The sequence below is a fragment of the Peromyscus eremicus genome, chromosome 6, assembly GCF_949786415.1.
Source record: "Peromyscus eremicus chromosome 6, PerEre_H2_v1, whole genome shotgun sequence".
In the NCBI taxonomy this organism is placed as follows: domain Eukaryota; kingdom Metazoa; phylum Chordata; class Mammalia; order Rodentia; family Cricetidae; genus Peromyscus; species Peromyscus eremicus.
Genome location: NC_081421.1, coordinates 90,509,538 through 90,521,827, shown reverse-complemented (window position 1 = coordinate 90,521,827; position 12,290 = coordinate 90,509,538). Strand labels below are relative to the sequence as shown.

Below are 12,290 nucleotides of genomic sequence, written 5' to 3'. Positions count from 1 at the left end.
AAAGTCAAAGCTACTACCTGACCAAAGCAAATATAAACACTTTCTATAGAAACATGCATTTATAAGAGTTCTCATAGAAGTTCCTTCATGGGTTCAAAGAAAAAGCAGAATAAAAATTATATCATTAGGCATTCAAGGAAATGAGCAGACAGAACAGATGGTAGAAACAGACTCTTAGCAACTCTGGAGAGTGGAATTATAGAACAGGAAAGTAAATATTTTACCTATAGTTGGAACAGTATAGCTTGAGAAAGTAGATAAACATTGGCAGATTATAGATAAGTTTTAAAAACCTCTTAGAAACAATAGGTAATTTTTGGTCATGAGTCTACCCTTTAATGGCTGAACTATCTCTTAAGATCAAGCTACCCCACTCCTGGGCATATACCCAAAGGATGCTCCATAATACCACTAGGACACTTGTTCAACTATATTTATAGCAACTTTGTTTATAACACTCCAGAAACTAGAAACAACCTAGAAAACCTTCTACTGAAGAGTGGATAATGAAAATATGGTACATTTACACAATGGAGTATTACTCAGCTGTTAAAAAAAATGAAAATTGTAGGCAAATGGATGGAACTAGGAAAAATCATCCTGAGTGAGTTTATCCATGCTCAGAAAGAAAAACATGGTATGTACTCACTTATAAGCAGATATTAGCTGTAAAGTAAAGATAATAATCCTACAATCCACAGACCCCGAGAAGCTAAGTAATAAGAAGGGCTCAAGAGGAGACATATGAATCTCTGCTGGAGATGTCTTTCTGTATGCTATGATAAATAAAATGCTGATTGGCCAGTAGCCAGGCAGGAAGTATAGTATAGGTGGGATAAGCAGAGAGGAGAATGCTGGGAAAAGGAAGGCTGAGTCAAGAGATGCTGCCAGCTGCTGCCATGAGAAGCAAGATGTAAAGACACTTATAAGACAATCCACGTGGCAAGGTATAGATTTATAGAAATGGGTTAATTTAAGATGTAAGATCTAGCTAGCAAGAAGCCTGAGCCATTAGGCCATGCAGTTTATAATTAATATAAACCTCTGTGTGTTTATTTGGGTCTAAGAGGCTACAGGTTTGGGCAGGACTGGAGAAAATTTTAGCTACAAGTCTCCCTAGGGAAAGGAAATAGGATTGATATTATGGAGGGGGGTGCTTGGAGTGGGTGGGATGGAAACTGTATGGATTAGGTTGGGAGAGGACAAAAGGACAGAGTACTTGGAGTGACATCAAGAATTGGGGGCACCTCAGGGATAAGCATGAAACCTAGTGCAATGGAAACTCCCAGGAATATACAAGGGTGACCCAGGATAAGACTCCTAGTAATGGGGGATATGGAGCCTGAACCAGCCATCTTCTGTAACCAGGCAAGACTTCCAGTGGAGGGACTGGGGCACCAACCCAGCCACAAAACATTCAACCTACAATTTGTCCTGACTAAAAGATGTGCAGTAAAAGTGGCACAGAAACTAAGGAAGTGGCCAAATAATGACTGGTCCAGCTTGAGACCTATGTCATGAGAGGGAACACATTCCTTACATCACTTAGAGGGTCAACACCCAAAGGCTAGATAGCCCAACCACCCAGATAGAACTAGACAGGACTGTTAATGGGTGGGGGGGGAGATTAATGATACTCTGCTATAATTGTAGATAGGAGACTAGCATTACCATCATCAAAGAGGCTTCATCCATCAAGGATGGAAAAAGATGCAGAGACCCACAGCCAAACATTAGGCAAAGCTGGGAATACTGCAGAAGAGGGGAGGAAGGATTGTAGGAACCAGAGGGGTCACAGACATCAAAGAAAACCTATAGAATCAACTAAACTAGGTTCATGGGGGCTCACAGAGATTGAACTGACAATCAGAGAGCCTGAGCGGGTCTGACCTAGGCCTTCTGCATATATCCTATGGTTGTGTAGCTTGGTCTTCTTGTGGGACCTCTAACAGTGGAAGCAGGAGCTGTATCTGACTCTTTCAACTTTTGGATGGTTTTCCTCCTGCTGGGTTGACTCTTCCAGCTTTAATACGAGGGGTGGCCTTGAGGTCTACTGCAACTGTTAAGTACATAAGCCATGTTTGATTGATATCCATTGGAGGCCTGCTCTTTTCTAAAGAAAAATGGAGGAGTAGGGTGGAAAATCCAGGTGGGAAGGAGAGAGGGGAAACTGCTTTCAGGATATAATATAAAAGAGAAAAAGAAAAAAAGTAGATATAATTGTAGCTAAAACTCAATGGACTATTTTAAAAAGTTAAGTTGGTGAAGAATTTGACAGTAATACTCAAAAGAGAAATGAAGGTAATTACAATGTAATTCTCTCTCTTCCAAAAAAAATAGGAGGAGATAAATGTATGAAAGATAAATTTCCATTAAAAAGTAAGAAATTTTAATATGTAATGATATCTTATAAGGTTAAAAAAGAGAGAAATGATGAGAAATTGCCTCATATTGAAAGACATTACCCTACACATTAAAGAATCCCCATAAATTGAAGAGAATTTGCTTATAGATAAATCACAATAAAGTTATTTAATACCATTGATAAAGCACTTTTAAATATGACCTTCCCAAAACCATCTTCAAAAGAGCAATAATGTGACTTCCATTCACCTTCCAAACATAGTCACAGATCCTGGAAACACATCCTTTATGAAATAAAAGAAGAAAAATTGTAAATACCAAATGCAATGGATAAATTTTTACATTAGAGAAAAAAAAAGACATGCAGAAGCAAAAACCATAAAAACACAGCCTTTTAAAATAAAATTTTAAAGGATGCCAAGAGACAACTTCCACATGAAGACTTCAAGATAAAAGTATAAAAATAAATGGACAAAATGTGCACAAAGTTAATCCAATACTGACTGAAAGTAGCATTTATAATACTCACATCAACTGTTAAAAATAGAATTAACAAACAAAATACTTTTTTTTGAGAGGGGAAAAAGGTTGATCTGAATTAAAGTAATTTATTGTGTGCAAAAACAGCCACTTGGATTAATACCTTGATGACAGACATCCCACGATCTGATGCCCACTATCTTGCAAGTCACTAGTGATTGCAAGTGGCACAGGAGTTTAGAGCTCCTGACATAAACCACATGGACACATTTAGAATTGTAGACAATGGCCAGGCAGTTGTGGCGCACGCCTTTAATCCCAGCACTCGGGAGGCAGAGCCAGGCGGATCTCTCTGAGTTCGAGGCCAGCCTGGGCTACCAAGTGAGTTCCAGGAAAGGCGCAAAGCTACACAGAGAAACCCTGTCTCAAAAAACCAAAAAAAAAAAAAAAAAAAAAAAAAAAGAATTGTAGACAATGGCAGTGTACTTTGAGAGCCAACAAAGATCATAGTTTTGTTTGTTATTGTAAGGAAAATAAAAAGCTCTCTTGAAGTATCCTTCAATGGCAGGTTGGTTACATTGTGACAATGTCCAGGAAACAGACAGAGGTGTCCATATCAACAGTCCTGTCACGTTAGGTATCCTGGATTAAAGGGAAGCCAAAGGTCTCTTCTGTATCCCATAATCTAATCAATATTTATATGTATAATGCAGCTATCATTTGGCTTAAAAGGGCTTATTGGGAAATGTTATCATTTATACTATTTTCTACAGAGAAAATATTTTACTGTTTAAAATAACCCTAACTTTTAAATTATAACCTGTTTTTATGTTCAGACTATCTGAGTATTATTTCTCTTGCAGTTGTACATAAAATGTTTTTACATTAAAAAAAGGATAAATACTATAGAATTGTATTACATGAAATATATAGAACATACAAATTCATAGAGACAGAAAGATCAGACATTATCTCAAGATAGAGAAGAAAGAAATATAGAACAATGATTTCCTAAGTACAAAATCTCTGTTTTGTGTGAAGGAAAAACGCCACAAATGGACAGCAGTATCAGGACATAATATCATGAATGTAATAAATCAATACAATTAATGTCATTAATGAATATCATAAATATAAATATTGAATGAATACTGTGAATGTAATCAATGAATACCACAAATGTAATTAATATTATGAGTGTAATTAATGAATATCATGAGTATAATTTAAAAAAAATCAAAAAAAATAAATAAATAAATAAATAAATAAAGGGAAGCCAAAAATCTTGTTGCTACATTTTGTTTTACATACTTAAAATATTTATATATTTAAAAATTACCGAGGGATAAGTTATAGGGTATACATACTAGTTTAATATAAAAATGAGAGAAAGCCCAACCAGCTTGATCACTCACCCTGTAGATGATATTACTTTCTAGGCACTGAGGAGGAGCTGGCAATTTTTGATTTTTGGTCAATTACTCCAGAAAAGATAATCAGCATATTGTTTCTGAGAGCATGAACCATTTCCCAGTTGAAAATGGAACTCAAACTCAGAAAACAATGCCATCTCACTACTCAACTCTGTGGCTATACGAAATACACATGCCAAACATATGCACATACACACCAAGAGAATTCGTTCAAAAATAGAAATATTACTTTTGATAGTAATTGCCAGTGCATTTTCCAGGTTAGAATTTGTGTGCCTCTGAGTTTTATGCCAGTTGCCTTTGTAACTCTTACGTGCCAATAGTTCTTTCTATTGGGAAAAGAACATTTTTTGTTGTTGTTTTCGTGTGTGTGTGTGTGTGTGTGTGTGTGTGTGTGTGTGTGTGTGTGTGTGCATATGCAATATGAACAAGGACATGTGCATGACGCAGCATGCTTGTGGAGGTCAAAGGACAATCTTGGGTATTAGTCTTGACAGTTCTATCTTGTTTGCTACAGAAGGTCTTTTTATCTGCCTCTGATTATAGCAAACTAGCCACCCATGAGCTCCCAAAGATTCTTCTCTTGTCTCTCATCTCACTGTAGGAACCCTGAAGTGCAGATGGACCTTACTGTACCCAGTTGCTGCCTAATCTTGGATGTAAACTTGGGTCGTCCTGCTTGCACAAATCCTTACTCCATGAACCACCTCCCAGCCCCCAAAGAAGTGGTTTTTACTTTGCACTGAATCATTCAAGGAAGCTTTTTATGTCATGTGCATTATTTAATCTGTGTGTACATAATAGCCAGAGAAATCTACAAAATTTTGCAAAGGAAAAGGGGGGAATTAATATTTTATCATTTAACAAAATAGTTTGAAAGAGAGCACATCACTACCGTTCAAAACACAGGATCGTGAAATGAATCCAAGAGCAAACAGCCTTTTTCCCCATTACATTTCTGGATTGACCTCACATACTCTTAGATAAAGTAGTGTTTCTCAAAGGAAAACTGTCCAGAAATATGGCCCAGCGTTCACAGTTTTACGACTCTGAAACGCGTACTTCCAATTGAGAGAGACAACTGCAAACAGCGGCCTGCGCTGGGGAAACAGAGAAAAGCTGACCGTGGAGGCACAATAGGAGGAGTGTAGCTCTGGAAACCGGAGTTGTCGTCCAGTTTGTAAGAAAATAAAGAACGGAAGTATTGGCCTAAACTCCAGTGATCACAGAAGCCGAACACAATACAACACCCTCGACATCTTCTTCCCAAAGAGGCACAAGGCTCATTGAGTCGGGCAATTCAATTACCCTCTCACCCTGGGATGAACCCCCTTCCTGTGTTCAGGTCCACTGGCAGAGCAGTATGGGACAGCCTGCACTGTACACTGCTAGTATATGTCTAAAACTCTGCAGGCTTTTATAGAAAATAAATCTTTGATCCTTCATGATTAAGACAAATGATTCCTCAGGAACATACTACTTTAAAACGTTTATTAACAGCCTGACAAAGGGCAAAATTTTTAGTAAAATATCTTCAAAATTTTTAATTAATATGTAAGTATGTTTGAATAAACACCAGCACACAGAGAAGTTGAGAAAAAACAAAGAGGTTGTTTCTTTCTATATTTATTTTTTAATATTTATTTGTATCCTATGTCACGAGTATTTATTTGGCCTCTATGTAAGTATCTATACCACATATGTACCTGGTGCCTGTGGAAGTCAGAAGAGTATGACAGATAACTGGAACTGGAATTACAGATGGCTCTGATCCACAATATGGATCCTGGGAAATTAACTCTGGTCCTCTACAAGACCAGTGAGCACTCTTTTTTTTTGTTTGTTTAACAATATAATTTAATTCTACATATCAGCCACGGATTCCCTTGTTCTCCCCCTCAAGCCCCCCCCTCCCCCCCCCGCCTTTGCCCCAGCCCACCCGCAATTTCCATCTCCTCCAGGGCAAAGCCTCCCCCGAGGATTGAGGTCAACCTGGTAGACTCAGTCCAGGCAGGTCCAGTCCCCTCCTCCCAGGCTGAGCCAAACGTCCCTGCATAAGCCCCAGGTTTCAAACAGCCGACTCATGCAATGAGCACAGGACCCCTTAACTACTGTGCCATCGTTCTAACCCAAAATGGAAGAAGTTTTAACAACAACAACAACAGAAAAATAGATCATCCTCATATATCTCTGACATGATATAAACCCTTCATAGAATGCCATTATTCCTTTTTTTTTTTTTTTGTCATTATTCCTGTGAATTTGTGTAGATTTTGAATGAGTAGAGTATGTTACCCTCAAGGTGGCTTAACTACTGGTGTGGGACTGGTCAGAGACAATTTACTTAGCACAGTCTACCAGACTGATAGCCATCAACTGACCCCCTTATTTCTGATATGAGTACTGTTAATTAAGGAATATGTTTTAGCTAAAATATTTTAGGCTTCATACTTTATACGTTTGGGAAAGATTATTTTTAAATGAACATGACTTCAAGTCCATTTCATGTGGTATTATTTAATAAGTAAGACAAAGTTCTTATGATAATGAATATTTTTGGATACTATGATATTTAAAACATGACCCCTTTCTAGAATTCTTCCAAAAATGCAAAGCAGATTTCCAAGTCCCTAAGGGATTAAGTATAACACAAATTTCAAATGGTCTTAAAAATTAAAAAACCTGGGAGCCAGGTATTGAGGTAAATTCTGAAAGATCAGAGAAGCAGAACAAGCCACAGGTAACCCCACCACCCCATCTTCACAACCAATCCTGTTACTTCAAACTGGAAACCTCTGAGTCCTCATCTGAATGGATCTCAGCTAAACTGCTGCTAAAAGCATAAAAGCTTAAAAGCCTCTAGTTTCTGGTCCTCAGGCCTTATATACCTTTTTGCTTCCTGCCATCACTTCCTGGGATTAAAGGCATGTGTCTTTCCCAAGCAAAGACATGAGCTCTCAAATGCAGGGATTAAAGGTGTGTGTCACCATGCCTGACTGTTTGCAGTGTGGCCTTGAACTCACAGAGATCTGGATGAATCTCTGCCTTCAGAATGCTAGGATTAAAGGTGTATCTACCACTACCTAATGTCTATGCTTAATATAGTAGCTGTTCTGTTCTCTGACCCCCAGATAAGTTTATTAGGGTGCACAACATGTTTGGGGACACAATATCACCACAATTAAGACTTAAACATGGAGAATATTATTCATGGACTTTTATAGTCTAATCACAATTGATTACTTTATTTCCACTTCCTTTCTTCATGGTATCTCAGGCATGTTTACTAAGGCAAAATAGCATTTCCCCAAAGAAGCAGTGGGCATGTTCACACTCCTTCTTCCACACATGTGGCATGTACAATCTTCCTGGGTCACGTGGAATGCAGTATCAACCAAAAGAAACTATAATGTTGTGTTTTTAAAATGTGTCTCTGTTTATCTTTCATTGTGACTAATGATGATGAGGATGACTTGGTGACAGCAAGTACATCTTAATGTTCAAACTGTGGGTACTGAGTAGTTACTGTCAACAACACCAGTGGAATCACTACCATGAGAACTGCCACATCAAACAAAGAGGGACAGTAATTTCACATCAATAAAATACTTAAGTAATCACAACTACACTAAACATATCCATATGAAGTATCATTCACTTCTCACTCTGCAGCAACTTTGGAAGACTGATGGTACATTTCCTCATAGAAGAAAGCGATAAGATCAGTAGTTTTCCACTGGGTTAATAGCAAGTACTCAAACTAAAAACTAAGTACTTCAAATCCTGCTAAATACGACCGACATGAAGACTGATGTCATGCCCTACAACCTAAGCAGTAACTGATGATTATCCCAATACATTTTTATATTTTTATTAATTCCTTGATAATCCCATACATGCGGAGATGGTGTTTTTATCATATTCACTGTATTTTCCTCCCAATTCCAAAACTCCTCTCAGATCTATCCCATCCTACTGCCAACCTCATGTCTTCTTTTGTTTGTTTGTCTCTTTAATCCTTTGAGTCTAATTTGTATATCTGTAGTTTCCTGGGTATATGGCCATCCACTAGAGCACAGCTGATCTACTAGTGGTCACCCCTTAAAGAACACTGACTCTTCTTCGCACAGAAGCCAGCAACTGTCAATACCTCCTCAGCTAGGGATGGGGCTTGAGATCTACCCTCATGATGAAATGCCGACTGCCTTTATCTTTTGCAAATTTTGCACAAGCAACCACATCTGCTGTGAGTTCGTGAGTGCAGTGGTCCTGTTATCCCCATGACCTCTGAACTCACCTTGTTGGCGATACTTGTGATGAATGACTTAATATCAAGATTTGTGGGACAACTCTTCTGGCAGGGGGCGTCTGCACATTTCAAGCATCTAGGGAATAGAATAACTGTGTTAAGAAAATTACAAAGAAGATGACATCATCTCTCTATTTTTTTAGTCTTAAGCCAACTCAGAGTTAACATTTAACAAATACAAATAAAATTTAAAACTTCTAAACATGTATTCTTTTGTTTGTTTGTTTGTTGTTTTTTTGAGACAGGGTTTCTATGTGTAGTTTTGGTGCCTGTCCTGGATCTCGCTCTATAGACCAGGCTGGCCTCAAACTCACAGAGATCTGCCTGGCTCTGCCTCCTGAGTGCTGGGATTAAAGGTGTGTGCCACCGCTACAGTAAATACTTAGTCTCTCTCTTCTAAACTTTTTTACCTCCTGTTTTTTACAGTATCCTGTTCTTTTAGAGCTGCTCTTAGGTTTTAGGAGGTATCTACTGGAGATACATCATTCACTCCTTTATGGAATCTTTCACCTTTTGATATACCAGTTCACTGTTTAATACGTACAATATTTTATGACACAGCTTGCATGTCTTAGAGACTACAATTATTACACAAATACAAAAGAGATCTGTATCTTAAGAGTTACAATGTCCTTATATTCTCTGCCCTATCCAAACTTCCTGCTGTTCTCTACTTCCTTCCCTCCACCTCCCTTCATCCATTTCTCTTGTGTCTTTCAGCTTATAGTCCACTCACAGCACAGGTGAGTTCTGTAGCCACTGTTTCAAAGAAGTATCCCAGTTTCACTCCCTTCAAGAACAAAGCATTTCCTTCTCATGGCTGCCTTCAGCTTAAGGGAAAGGAATAAGGTCATGGTATCCTTTGCTAGTGGCAGCCCTCATGAAATTACAGATTAGTGAGGGGTTTAGATATACAAACTCCTTACTCCACTCTGGGTACTGCTCCACAGGGATCTACTATATACCTAATTCTACTCCCTTCATTTCCTAATTTTAACTCAAAATCTTCTTCATGAGGAACAAGCCAGAGACATTCCTGAAGGTTAGTATTCCTAAGTGCCATTTGGGAAGCTGGTAGATGTGCTTATTTCACTGGGGAGCTCCTGGTAAGTCCGAGTTACAGCTTTTTGAAGCAATATTAATAACCACACTGTGAGACCCGCCGTCCCACAATGCTATTGTGGGATAGAGACAGATGCAAACACTGATTATCTCATTTGTCATTTGTACGTGTGTGTGTGTGTGTGTGTGTGTGTGTGTGTGTGTGTGTGTGTTTGTGTGTGTGTGTGTGTGTGTGTGTGTGTGTGTGATGTTCCCTTACTCACTCATTTACTAAACATTTACTGATCCACTTTATGATAGATTGAGCTTGTTAACCAAGTTAGGAGCTTGGTTTACAAAGAAATGGTACAGGAAGGTAGTATAGAACCTATACTATTTTCCACTATGGAGTCATTCAACAGGTGGAGCCTACTGGGAAGACAAGTCATTTAGGGTACTAGTTCCAGAAAGAGCTGATGAGGTCATGTCTGTTCTTACAGGAGGCTGAGTACAGAAGAGCAAGCCTAGCTCCTTCCTTGCTTCCCTTTGTCTTTTTTTTATTGCTATATGATATCTCTCTCATACATGTATCATTCATCATAAGGCTCATGTGATACTCTGTGCCATGTGATTTGAGCTTTTAACCTCCAAAATGGTGAACTAAATATATGTCTTTATTTTGCATATTACTCAGTCTTGGTTATTTTTATTACAGGAACAGAAAGGAATGGAAGGCATGAAGAACACAAACATGATGGTTCCTTTCGTGGAACATATAGCTAAAGGAAAGTGCAGAAACATAAAGAGCACATCAGCTTTCAAAATGATCAACAAGATTTAACAAAATTCAGCATAAGGGAGCATATGGGAGGGTTAGTAATCCTGGAGTGGGAGTCAGGAAACATTTGTTGAATGCAATAATTCTTAGTGAAGACTTGAAAGATGGGTGGATGTTAAAGAAGCAAATAGTGGTAGTATTGGCAGCATAGGAAAACAAAAGAATGACTCCATAGTGGAAATGGTAATTGCCAAGGTTCGAAGGGAAAAGAATATATCACAGTGGGTGAAAAAAAAGGGGGGGAGGGGATTTAGTCTCATCTAAAGCAAGAGAAGGTGAAGAAAGATATTCAGCTGGAGATATAACTTCAGAGAATATAGCACTGTCATGTGTGTTAGCAGACCAGAACCCTCTAATAATTTGTCGAAGAATGAATTTTACATTACTCCCTGACAAGGGGATGAACACCCTCATTTTCTATCCACTTCCAAGTGGAAAGACCTTAGTTCATTTCCTTCAAGGAAACAATAGCCATCTCCTTGTCATTCCTGTACGGCCATCCTCTCTATTGTCTGAAGCAATTTCTCAGAACCTAATTAATATCTTGTTTTTAAATCTGGTCTCTTTTCTATGGCTTATGCCCTTAGCCTTCTTTCTAAATTAAATTTTTCACAATGAGTACTGAAGGCTTTTCATAATCAATTGTCCTCTGTGAAATGTAGTCATTAAACTCTCCCCTGTCAGTGCTCTCAATGCCATTGTTAGATTCACATCTGTCATTTTGTTGGCTTCCAATCTATTCAGACTTAGGCTTTTAGAATGTTTTGTTTTCTATTTTCCCCCCTAAAACATTCTCTCTGATGAAGAAAAAAGAATTTCTTGAAAGTACATCCTGCAACATACATCACAAAGTGATGTAAAAAATAATAATAATAGGCCAATGCACTCTTTGAAGTTGAAGTGAGGAATGCTGTGTGAGGAACTGCCATGTGGATGAATATGGTCGTCATAAATAGTGTTGTGAAAGACTTTCTACCAAGTACAAATGAAACACAGTCAAAACCCTAGCAAAACATTTTTCTCACATTTTCTACCTTAATACGTCACTTTAACAGTTTAAACATACTTGCCATTACATAGCTAATTAAGATATATATGCATATGTATGCTAAACACACACACACATACACACACACACATACACACACACACACACACACACACACACACACACACACACACAAAGAGAAAGAAGGGAAGAAAAATAGAGAAATGGTACTAGACAGAGAGACAACATCATACAGCTCCTAGCTATCTCTAACCAAGTTTTCTGCATTTCCTCTTTCAAACACCCAACTTGACCAATAAGGCAACTAAAAATGATCGTATAATGTCAGCAGATATGAGTGAACTGAATTAAGATGCAGCATGTCTTCCTGTCCTTCCAGAGAAATCTTAAATTGAACATAAACAGAGTCACTTAACAGCACTGACAACGTAAGGATTTTTCGTTGTGGTTATTAAGCCTCTTTACCAAATAATTCTCCCTTTATTATTGAGCTAGTTCACAAATAACAGCTGTTGGAAATGTCAGATGTTAATGAGGCAGGGCAATGCAAACCTGAATTGTAGCATTCTTTTTTTTCTTTTGGTGCCATGAATATGCCAGAATGGGCAGACTCTGATAATAATACCATCTTGCAATTCTCTAAGCGCTCTGCAGACTAAAGTGCATCAGGCTGCCATTAATCCCACTTATCACTCTGACAGCTCAGTAATTACACCACTGCTATAGCCAGGTAGTCCTAATAAAATATCAACCACTGCACTGGAATGCATACTGGGGAGATGTTTTATTAAACTTGTGGGGGGGTTGATCATCAAG

The 12,290-nt window shown here is 38.2% G+C and overlaps 1 protein-coding gene across 1 annotated transcript in view; it reads right to left on the bottom strand.

The window, feature by feature from the left end:
- Positions 1-12,290, bottom strand: part of Dpyd (dihydropyrimidine dehydrogenase) — an 839,421-nt gene that overhangs the window by 640,902 nt on the left and 186,229 nt on the right. The window contains exon 4 of the mRNA XM_059266163.1: positions 8,575-8,662. Coding sequence (XP_059122146.1) covers positions 8,575-8,662 — 88 coding nt within the window. The remainder of the gene's footprint in view (positions 1-8,574; positions 8,663-12,290) is intronic.